This window comes from Coregonus lavaretus (genome assembly GCF_964263955.1).
Source record: "Coregonus lavaretus genome assembly, chromosome: 12".
NCBI classification, from domain to species: Eukaryota; Metazoa; Chordata; class Actinopteri; order Salmoniformes; family Salmonidae; genus Coregonus; species Coregonus lavaretus.
In genome coordinates, this window is record NC_139999.1 from 31,029,017 (window position 1) to 31,046,853 (window position 17,837).

The 17,837-nt window shown below is 47.8% G+C and overlaps 1 protein-coding gene across 1 annotated transcript in view; it reads left to right on the top strand.

Moving 5' to 3' along the window:
* The window catches only part of LOC311138802 (zinc finger protein 385A-like), a gene marked incomplete at both ends in the record, with an annotated part of 66,726 nt that extends 49,421 nt beyond the window's left edge, over positions 1–17,305 (top strand). The window contains 5 exons of the mRNA XM_084173617.1: positions 233–404; positions 1,278–1,613; positions 10,967–11,154; positions 16,772–16,858; positions 17,033–17,305. Coding sequence (XP_084029743.1) covers positions 233–404; positions 1,278–1,613; positions 10,967–11,154; positions 16,772–16,858; positions 17,033–17,305 — 1,056 coding nt within the window. The remainder of the gene's footprint in view (positions 1–232; positions 405–1,277; positions 1,614–10,966; positions 11,155–16,771; positions 16,859–17,032) is intronic.
* Between the last annotated feature and the right edge of the window lie 532 nt (positions 17,306–17,837).

Sequence of the window (17,837 nt, forward strand, 5' to 3'; positions counted from 1 at the left end):
TATTGTGGTGAGCGAATTATGTCACCTGCTACAGATTGGTATCATTTCCCCCCAATATACACATATATCAGATTAGCATGTTGCTCAGGTATTTGGCCTCAGTATCAGAGAGGGAAGTACAAGCTTCTCAGCTACAGTATATGAATTTGCTATGAAGTGTATGAATATTAGTACCTATGTGGATTATGATGTGACATATCATGCCCTCTCCTCCCCCTTGTTCTCTTCTCAGAGCCAGGCAGAGGCCCACTATAAGGGGAACCGGCACGCTCGGAGGGTAAAGGGCATCGAGACCTCCAAGACTCGCCCCAAGGAAGGTGATAAGCCGGCCGCTCCCCCCACTGCCTCCCCCTCTCCACCAGGCCCCTCACCATCCAGCCCAGACCCTGACACCAGCAAACAGGGTAAGCACCACCTGTGCTCTATATTGCGCATGCACACACACGCACACACACACACACAGACAGACAGACACACACGCACACACATACATACACACACACACACACACACACACGCACACACGCACACATGCTGAACCCACACAGAGATAAACCTAAACACACACACATGTTTCGGTCAGGGACAGTGTGCGTGTAAAGGACAGCTGTTTAGTCATAGGTCAGGGGTGAAACAGAATAGACAAGGATCAGCTTCCCAGGCATCATTCACTGGGATAGGCCAGCAGAGAAGAGGAGGATGGTGGGGAGGGAGGGAGGGAGAGGAGAAGAGGGTGTTGAGGAGGGTGGGAGGAGGAAGGGCTGTAAAAAATAAATACAAATTAGACAGCACAGAGAGCTTCACCTGACACATACAGTCACACGGGAAAGACTGGGAGAGAACAAAACTGCCAGATTCTGTCTATGGATGCTGTTCTGATAGTTTTTACACAAAGGCAAAGGCTCTTTTTGCTCAGAAAATTTGTATTTTGTCTATTTCTTCGTTCAATTAGCAGGTAAGATGACCCTGTGCTACACACAGTGGTTAACCTACAGTACAATTTAAAATACTGTGCTGTACTACTGAACTTCTTTTCACTCTCTCCAACCTAAATAACCTGACATGACCCAGGTGTCTCCCCCTACCCCGACTCACTCCAGATGGGGGAGACAGATGTGGCCCCCTGGGGCAGAGTTTTGACCCAGTAGGGTCAGACAAACTACTATACTTGTGCTGCAGGAGCAGGACCACCATTATCATCCTCATCGTATTATTATCTGGTGAGATCTACATAATATGGTTGAAAACTTTCTATTTACTATCTGTTCTCTTCACAGATGATGCCCTGTCCGACCCACATTCAAACAGCTCACCCATGACACCCAGCCCCATCCCCATGTCTGTCCCAGACACCCCAGACACCCCCATGCGGCTCCCTGTGTGCCCACCCCTGCCCCCCCTGAGTACGCCCATGTCCACCACCTCCACCCCCTCCCCGGCCCTTGGTCCCCCCCAGGTGGACACCCCCATGGCAGGCCCCCATGACACCGCGTCCCCAGCCCCCAGCCCCTCTTCAGGGGAGTCTGAGGAGGACAAGGCCAAAAAACTGCTCTACTGCTCACTGTGCAAAGTGGCCGTCAACTCCCTCTCTCAGCTAGAGGCGCACAATAAAGGTAAGGCTCATTCCATCGAGAGAACGGATAACGCAATATATAATAAAGTGTTGTTATTGAGCGTTCTGGCCTAGTAGATATTGCCATATCGGGGGAAAAACTATTTCCTATTGTGAAACAGATTATCCGACAGTATTCCTGTAGGAAATTCTATATTTTCAGCAAGCTAAAATTTTGTAGAAGGATTACTGTTATACTATTCCAGGTATTCCTTAAAGAGGTAGGGTTTCAAGTGTCTCCGGAAGGTGGTCAGTGACTCCGCTGTCCTGGCGTCGTGGGGGAGCTTGTTCCACCATTGGGGTGCCAGAGCAGCGAATAGCTTTGACTGGGCTGAGCGGGAACTGTGCTTCCGTAGAGGTAGGGGGGCTAGCAGGCCAGAGGTGGATGAACGTAGTGCCCTTGTTTGGGTGTAGGGTCTGATCAGAGCCTGAAGGTAAGGAGGTGCCGTTCCCCTCACAGCTCCGTAGGCAAGCACCATGGTTTTGTAGTAGATGCGAGCTTCAACTGGAAGCCAGTGGAGTGTGCGGAGGAGCGGGGTGACATGAGAGAACTTGGGAAGGTTGAACACCAGATGGGCTGCAGCGTTCTAGATAAGTTGTAGGGGTTTCATGGCACAGGCAGGGAGCCCAGCCAACAGCGAGTTGCAGTAATCCAGACGGGAGATGACAAGTGCCTGGATTAGGACCTGTGCCGCTTTCTGTATAAAGTAGGGTCGTACTCTGCGAATGTTGTAGACCATGAACCTGCAGGATCGGGTCACCGCTTTGATGTTAGCGGAGAACAACTGTGATGGCGAGATCATGGAGCGGGCAGTCCTTCCCCGGGAGGAAGAGCAGCTCCGTCTTGCCGAGGTTCAGCTTGAGGTGGTGATCCGACATCCACACTGACATGTCCGCCAGACATGCAGAGATGCGATTCGCCACCTGGTTATCAGAAGATTAATTGTGTGTCGTCTGCGTACCAATGATAGGAGAGACCATGTGAGGATATGACAGAGCCAAGTGACTTGGTGTATAGAGAGAATAGGAGAGGGCCTAGAACTGAGCCCTGGGGGACACCAGTGGTGAGAGCACGTGGTGAGAGCACGTGGTGCGGAGACAGATTCTCGCCACGCCATCTGGTAGGAGCGACCTGTCAGGTAGGACGCAATCCAAGAGTGAGCAGCGCCGGAGATGCCCAACTCGGAGAGGGTGGAGAGGAGGATCTGATGGTTCACAGTATCAAAGGCAGCAGACAGGTCTAGAAGGATAAGAGCAGAGGAGAGAGAGTTAGCTTTAGCAGTGCGGAGAGCCTACGTGACACAGAGAAGAGCAGTCTCAGTTGAATGACCAGTCTTGAAACCTGACTGGTTTGGGTCAAGAAGGTAATTCTGAGAGAGATAGCAGGAGAGTTGGCTAGAGACGGCACGCTCAAGAGTTTTGGAGAGAAAAGAAAGAAGGGATTCTGGTCTGTAGTTCTTGACATCGTAGGGATCGAGTGTAGGTTTTTTGAGGAGGGGTGCAACTCTCGCTCTCTTGAAGACGGAAGGGACATAGCCAGCGGTCAAGGATGAGTTGATGAGCGAGGTGAGGTAAAGGAGAAAGTCTCCAGAAATGGTCTGGAGAAGAGAGGAGGGGATAGGGTCAAGCGGGAAGGTTGTTGGGCGGCCGGCCGTCACAAGTCGCAAGATTTCATCTGGAGAGAGAGGGGAGAAGGAAGTCAAAGCATAGGGTAGGGCAGTGTGAGCAGGACCAGCGGTGTCATTTGACTTAATAAATGAGGATCAGATGTCGTCAACCTTCTTTTCAAAATGGTTGACGAAGTCATCCACAGAGGGGGAGAAGGGAGGGGGGGGAGGCGGAGGATTCAGCAGGGAGAAGAAGGTGGCAAAGAGCTTCCTACGGTTAGAGGCGGAGGCTTGAAATTTAGAGTGGTAGAAAGTGGCTTTATCAGCAGAAACAGAGGAAGAAGATGTAGAGAGGAGGGAGTGAAAAGATGACAGGTCCGCATGGAGTCTAGTTTTCCTCCATTTCCGCTTGGCTGCCCGGAGCCCTGTTCTGTGAGCTCGCAATGAGTCGTCAAGCCACGGAGCAGGAGGGGAGGACCGAGCCGGCCGGGAGGATAGGGGACATAGAGAGTCAAAAGATGCAGAAAGGGAGGAGAGGAGGGTTGAGGAGGCAGAATCAGGAGATCGGAGGGAGAAGGATTTAGCAGAGGGAAGAGATGATAGATGGAAAAGGAGAGAGTAGCGGGACAGAGAGAGCGAAGGTTGCGGCGGCACATTACCATCTGAGTAGGGGCAGAGTGAGTAGTGTTGGAGGAGAGCAAGAGAGAAAAGGATACAAAGTAGTGGTCGGAGACTTGGAGGGGAGTTGCAGTGAGATTAGTAGAAGAACAGCATCTAGTAAAGATGAGGTCAAGCGTATTGCCTGCCTTGTGAGTAGGGGGGGACGGTGAGAGGGTGAGGTCAAAAGAGGAAAGGAGTGGAAAGAAGGAGGCAGAGAGAAATGAGTCAAAGGCAGACGTAGGGAGGTTAAAGTCACCCAGAACTGTGAGGGGTGAGCTATCCTCAGGAAATGAACTTATCAAGGCGTCAAGCTCATTGATGAACTCTCCAAGGGAACCTGGAGGGCGATAAATGATAAGGATGTTAAGCTTGAATGGGCTAGTGACTGTGACAGCATGGAATTCAAATGAGGAGATAGACAGATGGGTCAGGGGGAAAAGAGAGAATGTCCACTTGGGAGAGATGAGGATTCCTGTGCCACCGCCGCGCTGACCAGATGCTCTCGGGGTATGCGAGAACACATGATCAGACGAGGAAAGAGCAGTAGGAGTTGCAGTGTTTTCTGTGGTAATCCATGTTTCCGTCAGCACCAAGAAGTCGAGGGACTGGAGGGTAGCATAGGCTGAGATGAACTCTGCCTTGTTGGCCGCAGAACGGCAGTTCCAGAGGCTGCCGAAGACCTGGAACTCCACGTGGGTCGTGCGCGCAGGGACCACCAGATTAGAGTGGCAGCAGCCACGCGGTGTGAAGCGTTTGTATGGCCTGTGCAGAGAGGAGAGAACAGGGATAGACAGACACATAGTTGACAGGCTTCAGAAAAGGCTACAATAATGCAAAAGAGATCGGAATAAAATTAACTAAACATTACATTTTAGTCATTTAGCAGACGCTCTTATCCAGAGCGACTTACAGTTAGTGAATACATATATTTTTATACTGGCCCCCCGTGGGAATCGAACCCACAACCCTGGCGTTACAAACACCATGCTCTATCAACTGAGCTACATCCCTGCCGGCCATTCCCTCCCCTACCCTGGACGACGCTGGGCCAATTGTGCGCCGCCCATGAGTCTCCCGGTCGCGGCCGGCTGCGACAGAGCCTGGATTCGAACCAGGATCTCTAGTGGCACAGTTAGCACTGCGATGCAGTGCCTTAGACCACTGCGCCACTCAGGAGTGAGAGAGCGGTGCCTCCCTCACTTACCTTTCACTGAAACACAGGGGCCCAGGTTTGCGGGGCTGACAGAAGTTGAAGGCTTCACCTTCTTTCTTTCGCATGTCACACTTCTGCCGCATGGCGGCGACAGTGGGGGTGTACAACTCCTTGCGTGTCACATGGGCATCCAGGAGGTCAGCTTTTTCTTTGTATGTTAAGCTGGACAGGTCAAAGTGCCCTTTTTCCCACTACCGCTAGGCTCATGGCGCGACCACAGCCTTGGATGGCATTACTTGTTGCCCAGAGGTTTAGATCCATAATCACACATAGTATCTCATCCCAAGCATCCTGATTCAGGGTCCCCGAATCCAGTTGCTTCCCCACATCCTCCAGTAACTTTGCCTGGTAAGCCAACAATAAAGAGGTCATGTTAAGTGCTGTGATTGATAAGGCAGAGGCTTTGTACATCTTATGGAAAATGGAGGCAGAAAAACCCTCCGTTTTTCAAGGGACAGAATTGCCCGTAGTGCTAGCAGCACAGCGTGTGGGGTGGAGATGGTCAGCCAGTGATGGCTCCACCATGAGAGGGTTGCAAAACCCAGATTCTACCATATTGTCTTTGCTCGGGAAGCCCCTAGCCAGGATATTGCTGGTAAGGGGCTTTTCCCATGAGCTCCTAGCCTCTCTGAAGTCATCTGGAACTGCGGGAAGCAGTTGCTTAGCGGGGGATATGCGGGATGGGAGTCTTTTCCCATCATATAGGTCCCTTCCAGGGTCCTGGCCCCGCAAGGGAGCTTGCCAGTCTAAATCAAGTCTGGCCACGGCTCGCTTGCAAACTTTGGGGAGGCCGTACTCCGAGGAGAATTCAGCAGCTCACCCATCTTGGGGGCGGAGAATCTTGGGTCTTGAGAGGGGGGGAAGAGCCCGTTCATCTTAGTCTCAAAGTCGAGGAGACCCATGAGATGAATTTCGTTGTCATCCTTGTCATCCCCTAGCTCGCCTGCCCCCAACGCTCCGTCATCAGACAGTGAGGGGAGGGAATCGAGGCTATACATAACCTCGCCCCAGCTGGGGTCGGTAGTGGGGGTTGAGCTGCTTGTTGTAAAAACAATGTGTAAGCTCTGGCCTTTAGTTAGGCGTTAACTAGCTAGTAGAGGCTAAAGCTAGCTGGGATGTGTGGGAACACTACAGCCGTGAGGCTACTGGTGCGTTAGCTAGCTAGCAGCTACCCCTGCTAAGGCATGCTGTAGCTAGCACCATGTGGCAGCTAGACTTTGGGTAGGTGTTTTCCCACGTCCGTAGAGCCGTGAGGCTAACAGTTGGTCTAGTTAATACGAACGAGTAAGCATAGGTTTGAACTAGACGAGAGAAAAGTGCTAGCAATAGTACTGTGTTGCAGGTAGTAATGCTGGTGTGGTTGGCAGGCTTGTAGCTAGCTAGCCAGGTTAGCTTAAGCTTTGGGGAGAGAGCTAGCCCTTTGTTAGGGTGGTTAGCTTGCTTTGTAGCTAATTAGCCAGGTTAGCTTAAGCCTTGTGGCGGGAACTAGCCCTTTGTGTAGTTAGCTAGCTTTGCAGCTAGTTAGCCAAGTTAGCTAAACACTTATGGTGTGTGCTAACTTAGGCAGCCGAAGCCTTGCGGCGAGGGCTAACCGAGCCTCGATAACTAGCCGTGTGGAGCTAGCTAGGCAGAGACTGACAAGTAGAAAATGAATTCTACTCGAAGCGAAAACCTTTTGGTCGGTACTCATCTATCGACACGAGCTGAAGTTCTACGTTTGGCAGTGTAAACCTCACTGTCTGAGAACAGTTAAGTAGGAAACCAGGAATTTAGTAAAGCTGAAGAGAGCTTATTGTGACCGCAAGGAGTGGCGAGAATGACCAGTTGTCGGGCGAGTGGCTCACTTTATGGAGGAGAGGGGCTCATCTCATTTCGCCACTTGACCTGTCTGTCTCCAACAGATGGTGTGTGATTGGTTACTTCGAGCCTGTGGACACGCCCAGGCATATCCCAAAGTGAGACATCAAAACGAGTTTTTTTTTTAATATAACCATGTGCTGGTGAAGGGTGATACACTATCTATACAAAAGTATGTGGACACCCCTTCAAAGTAGTGGATTTGGCTATTTCAGCCACACCCGTTGCTGACATGTGTATAAAATCGAGCACACAGCCATGCAGTCAGACAAACGTTGGAAGTAGAATGACCTGTACTGAAGAGCTCAGTGACTTTCAACTTGGCACCGTCATAGGATGCCACCTTTCCAACAAGTCAATTTGTTAAATTTCAGCTGCCCTGGTCAACTGTAAGTGCTGTTATTGTGAAGTGGAAACGTCTAGGAGCAACAACGGCACAGTCGCGAAGTGGTAAACCACACAAGCTCATAGAACAGGACCGCCGAGTGCTGAAACGCGTAGCTCGTAAAAATCGTCTGTCCTCGGGTTGCAACACTCACTATCGACTTCCAAACTGCCTCTGGAAATAACGTCAGCACAATAACTGTTTGTCGGGAGCTTCATGAAATGGGTTTCCATGGCCGAGCAGCCGCACATAAGCCTAAGATCACCATGCGCAATGCCAAGCGTCAGCTGGAGTGGTGTAAAGCTCGCCGCCATTGGACTCTGGAGCAGTGGAAACACATTCTCTGGAGTGATGAATCACGCTTCACCATCTGGCAATCCGACGGACAAATCTGGGTTTGGCGGATGCCAGGAGAACGCTACCTGCCCCAATGCATTGTGCCAACTGTAAAGTTTGGTTGAGGAGGAATAATGGTCTGGGGCTGTTTTTCATGGTTTGGGCTAGGCCCCTTAGTTCCAGTGAAGGGAAATCTTAACACTATAGCATGACATTCTAGACGATTCTGTGCTTCCAACTTTGCGGCACCAGTTTGGGGAAGGCCCTTTACTGTTTCAGCATGACAATGCCCCTGTGCACAAAGGCGAGGTCCATACAGAAATGGTTTGTCGAGATTTGTATGGAAGAACTTGACTGACCTGCACAGAGCCCTGATCTCAACCCCATTGAACACCTTTGGGATAAATTGGAATGCCAACTGCGAGCCAGGCCTAATCGCCTACATCAGTGCACAACCTCACTAATGCTCTTGAGTCTGAATGGAAGCAAGTCCCCGCAGCAATGTTACAACATCTAGTGGAAAGCCTTCTCAGAAGAGTGGAGGCTGTTATAGCAGCAAAGGGGGGGCAACTGCATATTAATGCCCATGTATTTGGAATGAGATGTTCGAAGAGCAGGTGTCCACATACTTTTGGTCTTGTAGTGTACATCAGGAAAGAAACAGTATAGCAGAGGGGAGGATGACAAGAGGAGAGTAGAATTGGGTGAGAATAAGTATTTAAGTAGATTGAGAAAGAAGAAATGTTTAAAGAGACGAAAGAAGGGGGTGAACAGGGACTGAATGTGAAATGACAGTGAACAATAGAAATAAGGGGGAATGGTTCTATACTGCATGACCTGACATGAACAGAGGCTATAGGCTACCAAAACTGCTGAATAATCCGGATTTTTTTTGCCTGTGCCACTACAGCTCTCTAGTGGCGAGTCAATGTCACCACACTTTGACTCAACATACTTAGGCCTACTAGTCATCTTTTTATGGTCAACTCCAATGTGATCTTGTTCACCAGACACTTCCGCCCAAATAACTTGGAGACTAGGTTAATTACAATGATAGCCACAAACAAATGATTGTTTAAGGAACATACAAATACAAATATGCAACCTTAAAAAGAACGGGAAAAAAAGAACGAAACGCTCACCTGGCTGCAGGGTGACCTAGTGTGGCCGAGCGCTCCTGTCCTGTGTCGGCGGATGTGAAATCTCATTTATGGCACAAAATAGTTCAATAGTTCAAAGGTCAGGGTAGCTTATTCCATATTACAATCATACAGTCCCTAATTTCTTAATAGTAATTTTTTTTTTAAACAAATATATATATATATATATATATATATATATATATATATATATATATATATATAAAAAGCCATCACTAATCGGCTTCCACCCGGTTACACAACCCTGCACCTTAGAGGCTGCTGCCCTATATACATAGACTTGGAATCACTGGCCACTTTAATAATGGAACACTAGTCACTTTAATAATGTTTACTTACTGCTTTACTCATCTCATATGTATATACTGTATTATGTTCTACTGTATTTTAATCAATGCCACCCTGAAATTGCTTGATCTAATATTTATATACAGTGAGGGAAAAAAGTATTTAGTCTATAATTTGAATGGTAGGTTTATTTGAACAGTGAGAGAAAGAATAACAACTAAAAAATCCAGAAAAATGCATGTCAAAAATGTTATAAATTGATTTGCATTTTAATGAGGGAAATAAGTATTTGACCCCTCTGCAAAACATTCCTTAGTATTTGGTGGCAAAACTCTTGTTGGCAATCACAGAGGTCAGACGTTTCTTGTAGTTGGCCACCAGGTTTGCACACATCTCAGGAGGGATTTTGTCCCACTCCTCTTTGCAGATCTTCTCCAAGTCATTAAGGTTTCGAACCTGACGTTTGGCAACTCGAACCTTCAGCTCCCTCCACAGATTTTCTATGGGATTAAGGTCTGGAGACTGGCTAGGCCACTCCAGGACCTTAATGTGCTTCTTCTTGAGCCACTCCTTTGTTGCCTTGGCTGTGTGTTTTGTCATGCTGGAATACCCATTCACGACCCATTTTCAATGCCCTGGCTGAGGGAAGGAGGTTCTCACCCAAGATTAGACGGTACATGGCCACGTCCATCGTCCCTTTGATGCGGTGAAGTTGTCCTGTCCCCTTAGCAGAAAAACACCCCCAAAGCATAATGTTTCCACCTCCATGTTTGACGGTGGGGATGGTGTTCTTGGGGTCATAGGCAGCATTCCTCCTCCTCCAAACACGGCGAGTTGAGTTGATACCAAAGAGCTTGATTTTGGTCTCATCTGACCATAACTCTTTCACCCAGTTCTCCTCTGAATCATTCAGATGTTCATTGGCAAACTTCAGACAGCCCTGTATATGTGCTTTCTTGAGCAGGGGGACCTTGCGGGATCCTCCTGTGTAGTTCTGGGCTGATTCCTCCCCAGGTCGAGGGAGATTGACAGTTATTTTGTGTTTCTTCCATTTGCGAATAATCGCACCAACTGTTGTCACCTTCTCATCAAGCTGCTTGGCGATGGTCTTGTAGCCCATTCCAGCGTTGTGTAGGTCTACAGTCTTGTCCCTGACATCCTTGGAGAGCTCTTTGGTCTTGGCCATGGTGGAGAGTTTGGAATCTGATTGATTGATTGCTTCTGTGGACAGGTGTCTTTTATACAGGTAACAAGCTGAGATTAGGAGCACTCCCTTTAAGAGTGTGCTCCTAATCTCAGCTCGTTACCTGTATAAAAGACACCTGGGAGCCAGAAATCTTTACTTATTTCCTTCATTAAAATGCAAATCAATTTATAACATTTTTGACATACATTTTTCTGGATTTTTTTGATGTTATTCTGTCTCTCACTGTTCAAATAAACCTACAATTAAAATTATAGACTGATCATTTCTTTGTCCATGGGCAAACGTACAAAATCAGCAGGAGATCAAATACTTTTTTCCCTCACTATATTTCTTAATTCCATTCTTTTACATTTAGATTTGTGTGTATTGTTGTGAATTGTTAGATACTACTGCACTGTTGGAGCTAGGATCACAAGCATTTTGCTACACCCACAATAACATCTGCTAAATATGTGTATTTGACCAATACAATTTGATTTGATTTGATTTGATTTAATACAAAAAATATATTAAATATCAAAGTTTTGATATTAACAAGAACATCATGAAATGTAGGCCTACTTTAGACTACTCTACTATGGGATCTATAGGATATTAACTTACAAAATGTACAAAAAAAACACTCTTTCCATTGGTGACAGGTACCAAACACAAAACCATCCTGGAGGCACGGAGTGGGCTGGGCCCTATCAAGGCATACCCTCGGCTGGGCCCTAACCCCAGCCCTGAGCAGGTAGGGGGGCTGACCTCAGACCCCAACACTCAGGAACGCACCTTCCACTGTGAGATCTGCAATGTGAGGGTGAACTCTGAGCTGCAGCTCAAACAGGTGAGTGAGTGACCACCACGACAACTGCTCCAGAGTGTTATATATATATATATATATATATATATACATACATACACTACCAGTCAAGCGTTTTACATTATTTTTACTATTTTTTACATTGTACAGTGGGGAAAAAAAGTATTTAGTCAGCCACCAATTGTGCAAGTTCTCCCACTTAAAAAGATGAGAGAGGCCTGTAATTTTCATCATAGGTACACGTCAACTATGACAGACAAAATTAGAATTTTTTTTCTCCAGAAAATCACATTGTAGGATTTTTTATGAATTGATTTGCAAATGATGGTGAAAAATAAGTATTTGGTCAATAACAAAAGTTTCTCAATACTTTGTTATATACCCTTTGTTGGCAATGACACAGGTCAAACGTTTTCTGTAAGTCTTCACAAGGTTTTCACACACTGTTGCTGGTATTTTGGCCCATTCCTCCATGCAGATCTCCTCTAGAGCAGTGATGTTTTGGGGCTGTCGCTGGGCAACACGGACTTTCAACTCCCTCCAAAGATTTTCTATGGGGTTGAGATCTGGAGACTGGCTAGGCCACTCCAGGACCTTGAAATGCTTCTTACGAAGCCACTCCTTTGTTGCCCGGGCGGTGTGTTTGGGATCATTGTCATGCTGAAAGACCCAGCCATGTTTCATCTTCAATGCCCTTGCTGATGGAAGGAGATTTTCACTCAAAATCTCAAGATACATGGCCCCATTCATTCTTTCCTTTACACGGATCAGTCGTCCTGGTCCCTTTGCAGAAAAACAGCCCCAAAGCATGATGTTTCCACCCCCATGCTTCACAGTAGGTATGGTGTTATTTGGATGCAACTCAGCATTCTTTGTCCTCCAAACACGACGAGTTGAGTTTTTACCAAAAAGTTCTATTTTGGTTTCATCTGACCATATGACATTCTCCCAATCCTCTTCTGGATCATCCAAATGCACTCTAGCAAACTTCAGACGGGCCTGGACATGTACTGGCTTAAGCAGGAGGACACGTCTGGCACTGCAGGATTTGAGTCCCTGGCGGCGTAGTGTGTTACTGATGGTAGGCTTTGTTACTTTGGTCCCAGCTCTCTGCAGGTCATTCACTAGGTCCCCCCGTGTGGTTCTGGGATTTTTGCTCACCGTTCTTGTAATCATTTTGACCCCACGGGGTGAGATCTTGCGTGGAGCCCCAGATCGAGGGAGATTATCAGTGGTCTTGTATGTCTTTCATTTCCTAATAATTGCTCCCACAGTTGATTTCTTCAAACCAAGCTGCTTACCTATTGCAGATTCAGTCTTCCGAGCCTGGTGCAGGTCTACAATTTTGTTTCTGGTGTCCTTTGACAGCTCTTTGGTCTTGGCCATAGTGGAGTTTGGAGTGTGACTGTTTGAGGTTGTGGACAGGTGTCTTTTATACTGATAACAAGTTCAAACAGGTGCCATTAATACAGGTAACGAGTGGAGGACAGAGGAGCCTCTTAAAGAAGAAGTTACAGGTCTGTGAGAGCCAGAAATCTTGCTTGTTTGTAGGTGACCAAATACTTATTTTCCACCATAATTAGCAAATACATTTATTAAAAATCCTACAATGTGATTTTCTGGAGAAAAAAAATCTCAATTTGTCTGTCATAGTTGACGTGTACCTATGATGAAAATTACAGGCCTCTCTCATCTTTTTAAGTGGGAGAACTTGCACAATTGGTGGCTGACTAAATACTTTTTTTCCCCACTGTAGAATAATAGTGAAGACATCAAACTAGGAAATAACACATATGGAATCATGTAGTAACCAAAAAAGTGTTAAACAAATCAAAATATATTTTATATTTGAGATTCTTCAAATAGCCACCCTTTGCCTTGATGACAGCTTTGCACACTCTTGGCATTCTCTCAACCAGCTTCATGAGATAGTCACCTGGAATGCATTTCAATTAACAGGTGTGCCTTGTTAAAAGTTAATTTGTGGAATTTATTTTCTTCTTAATGCGTTTGAGCCAATCATTTGTATTGTGACAAGGTAGGGGGGGTATACAGAAGATAGCCCTATTTGGTAAAAGACCAAGTCCATATTATGGCAAGAACAGCTCAAATAAGCAAAGAGAAACAACAGTCCATCATTACTTAAAGACATGAAGGTCAGTCTATCCTGAAAATTTCGGAAAGTGCAGTCGCAAAAACCATCAAGTGCAATGATGAAACTGACTCTCATGAGGATCACCACAGGAATGGAAGTTCCAGAGTTACCTCTGCTGCAGAGGAGAAGTTCATTAGAGTTACCAGCCTCAGAAATTGCACCCCAAATAAATGCTTCACAGAGTTCAAGTCACAGACACATCTCAACATAAACTGTTCAGAGGGGACTGTGTGAATCAGGCTTTCATGGTCGAATTGCTGAAAGAAACCACTACTAAAGGACACCAATAATAAGAAGAGACCTGCTTGGGCCAAGAAACACGAGCAATGGACATCAGACTGGTGGATATTTGTCCTTTGGTCTGGAGTCCAAATTTGGGATATTTTGGTTCCAACCATTCGTTGCCACTGTCAGGACCGGCAGGGTGAGTGGGCGAGGTTTCTTCCCTGGGCAGAATATGCCCAGAACTCCCTCGTTCACTCCTCTACGGGGCTCACTCCCTTCCAGTGCGTCCTGGGGTACCAGCCGGCCCTGGCCCCTTGGACACCCAGCCAGACCGATGCGCCCGCTGTCGACAAGTGGTTCCACAGGGCCGGACAGGTCTGGGACACCGCCCATGTCCATCTCCAGAGGGCCATTCATCGCCAGAAGGATCAAGCCGACCGCCACCGCAGTGAAGCCCCTGTATTCCAGCCTGGGGATCATGTCTGGCTGTCCACAAAAAACCTCCCTCTCCGCCTGCCCTGCAAGAAACTGAGCCCCCGGTTTGTGAGGCCGTTTAAGGTCCTCCGGCAGATAAATGAGGTATCATACCGGCTGCTCCTTCCCCCTCACTACCGTGTCTCACCCACTTTTCATGTGTCTCTCCTCAGGCCGGTGGTTCCTGGTCCTCTGGCGGATGCCGTCCCCCGGGGTACGCCTCCTCCGCACCTGGACATTGACGGGAGTCCAGCCTATGCAGTGAGGGACATGCTGGACTCCAGGTTACGTGGGGGACGGCTCCATTACCTGGTGGACTGGGAGGGGTATGGTCCTGAGGAGAGGAGCTGGGTTCCGGCTGTGGACGTTCTGGACCCCAACCTAATTCGGGACTTCCACCGTCGCCGGCCTGACCAGCCCGCTCCTCGTCCTCGGGGTCGTCCTCCTGGCTGGCGATGTCCAGCGGCTGGTGCCGCGCGTCCGGGGAGGCTACTGTCACGTCTCCTCCCGTTGCTCCCCTCCGGCGCTCTGATTCGCCAGTCTACTGAGCCACCGGTCTGAGCGCACCACCTCGGCAACACCGGAATGGAAACTCAACGCACCCTAATCACCTCCAGCGCACCTGCAACTCATCACCCCTATTTAGCCCTGGACTGTTCTGGATGATGTTGTGTGTGATTGTTAAGCTTCGTGTCGTTTACTCTATATTTGTTATTTCTCTTGCTCATTGTTAAGTAAACCTTGACCTTGTTAATTTCTGCGTCTGCGTCCTGCCTCTTCGTATACTCAGTACGCGTCACATGAATGAGTAGGTGTGTCCAAACTTTTGACTGGTACTGTATATATATATTTTTTGTGGTATCCAATTGGTAGTTACAGTCTTGTCCCATCGCTGCAACTGCCGTATGGACTCGGGAGAAGCGAGGGTTGAGAGCCATGCGTCCTCCGAAACACGACCCTGCCAAGCCGCACTGCTTCTTGACACACTGCTCGCTTAACCCGGAAGCCAGCCAATGTGTCAGAGGAAACACCGTACAACTGGCGACTGTGTCAGCGTGCATGCGCTCAGCCCGTCACAGGAGTCGCTAGAGCGCGATGAGACAAGGACATCCCGGCCGGCCAAACCCTCCCCTAACCCGGACGACGCTGGGCCAATTGTGCGCTGCCTCATGGGTCTCTCGGTCGCGGCTGGCTGCGACACAGCCCGGGATCGAGCCCGGGATCGAACCCGGGTCTGTAGTGACGCCTCAAGCACTGCGATGCAGTGCCTTAGACCACTGCGCCACACGGGAGGCCCCCAGAGTGAAGTTTCCCCTAGGTACAGATCTAGGATCAGCTTCCCCTCCCCAAATCCTAACCTTAACAGAATAACAGAATAACAACAAAAAAATCCAGAAAAACGCATGTCAAAAATGTTATAAATTGATTTGCATTTTAATGAGGGAAATAAGTATTTGACCCCTCTGCAAAACATGACTTAGTACTTGGTGGCAAAACCCTTGTTGGCAATCACAGAGGTCAGACGTTTCTTGTAGTTGGCCACCAGGTTTGCACACATCTAAGGAGGGATTTTGTCCCACTCCTCTTTGCAGATCTTCTCCAAGTCATTAAGGTTTTGAGGCTGACGTTTGGCAACTCGAACCTTCAGCTCCCTCCACAGATTTTCTATGGGATTAAGGTCTGGAGACTGGCTAGGCCACTCCAGGACCTTAATGTGCTTCTTCTTGAGCCACTCCTTTGTTGCCTTGGCCGTGTGTTTTGGGTCATTGTCATGCTGGAATACCCATCCAAGACCCATTTTCAATGCCCTGGCTGAGGGAAGAAGGTTCTCACCCAAGATTTGACGGTACATGGCCCCATCCATCATCCCTTTGATGCGGTGAAGTTGTCCTGTCCCCTTAGCAGAAAAACACCCCCAAAGCATAATGTTTCCACCTCCATGTTTGACGGTGGGGATGGTGTTCTTGCGGTCATAGGCAGCATTCCTCCTCCTCCAAACACGGCGAGTTGAGTTGATACCAAAGAGCTTGATTTTGGTCTCATCTGACCATAACTCTTTCACCCAGTTCTCCTCTGAATCATTCAGATGTTCATTGGCAAACTTCAGACAGCCCTGTATATGTGCTTTCTTGAGCAGGGGGACCTTGCGGGATCCTCCTGTGTAGTTCTGGGCTGATTCCTCCCCAGGCCGAGGGAGATTGACAGTTATTTTGTGTTTCTTCCATTTGCGAATAATCGCACCAACTGTTGTCACCTTCTCATCAAGCTGCGTGGCGATGGTCTTGTAGCCCATTCCAGCGTTGTGTAGGTCTACAGTCTTGTCCCTGACATCCTTGGAGAGCTCTTTGGTCTTGGCCATGGTGGAGAGTTTGGAATCTGATTGATTGATTGCTTCTGTGGACAGGTGTCTTTTATACAGGTAACAAGCTGAGATTAGGAGCACTCCCTTTAAGAGTGTGCTCCTAATCTCAGCTCGTTACCTGTATAAAAGACACCTGGGAGCCAGAAATCTTTCTGATTGAGAGGGGGTCAAATACTTATTTCCCTCATTAAAATGCAAATCAATTTCTAACATTTCTGACATGCGTTATTCTGTCTCTCACTGTTCAAATAAACCTACCATTAAAATTATAGACTGATCATTTCTTTGTCAGTGGGCAAACATACAAAATCAGCAGGGGATTAAATACTTTTTTCCCTCACTGTAGAGGCAACGTTACTCTACACCTATACTTATCATTCAGATACATCACTGAACTATAACACTCCACTTCTCTTGTTCTCCAGCATATATCCAGTCGAAGGCATCGGGATGGAGTCGCTGGGAAGCCCAATCCCCTCCTCAGCCGGCACAAGAAGCGCACAGACTTTGTGGTAAGGATCCAACTTTTTTTGTAGGCTATAGTAAAACTTTCAATGCCTTTAATAATTAATTGATGATTCAGTAATTTAGCTCTGGATTGTCAAATAGACAGCATACCCTTTCTCTGCCTCTTCTGTCACATTTCTCATTCTGACCTTCACACTTTCTCTCTCTGGATCTCACAGTCTTCCTTGACCTTCTCAAAGGACCTTCCAAAAACTCTGGGCCATGGACTGTTGCCCAACCCCCTGGCTGTTGCTGCGGTGATGGCAGCCGCTGCCTCCTCCAATCAGCTGGCTCAGCTGCGTGCCCCTGGTCCCATTTCTCACCCTCAGAACTACCACCCCCACCACCATCTCCTACAGGGCACACTACAGGGCACGCACCTCAGCCTCCTACGGCCCGCCCCTGGGCCTATGCGCACCACCCATGGGCCAGTCCTCTTCTCCCCTTATTGAAGGTGGTGGGACGGGGGCCAATCAGGAAGAAGCACACTGTGAAGTAAACAGGGAAAAACATTGATAGATAATCAACAGATGTTAAAACTGAAACATTTGACGGAGGAAAGATTATGCCTCTCCCTCTCCACCCTTCTTCATTCGAGAACTTCCAAAGCAAAGGATTGACGGCTTGCAGACGTTTTAAAGAGGAAGGATGCATGACAGACTCAGATGGACTTTCTGTACATGCTCCCTCTCCTTCAATCCTCCTCCCACATTCAGTTGACTCTGAGATAATTATAGCAAAAAACAATATTTGTATAGGTCAAACTATGGCTGACTCAGTAAACTGAGCTCTGTTCTATTTCCTGTTTCCTCCACATCTCTGTAGTTTTGGTTCAGTGCTCACCCACCCAAAGCCATCTGCTATATAAATTCCATAAAATAAATAAAAAGCACACTAGGTTAGACACAGTAGCTGCCTCTGCTCTTAGCAATATTTCATAATTCATAGTACAGTAGAACCAATAGTGCATTACTGCAAACCCCT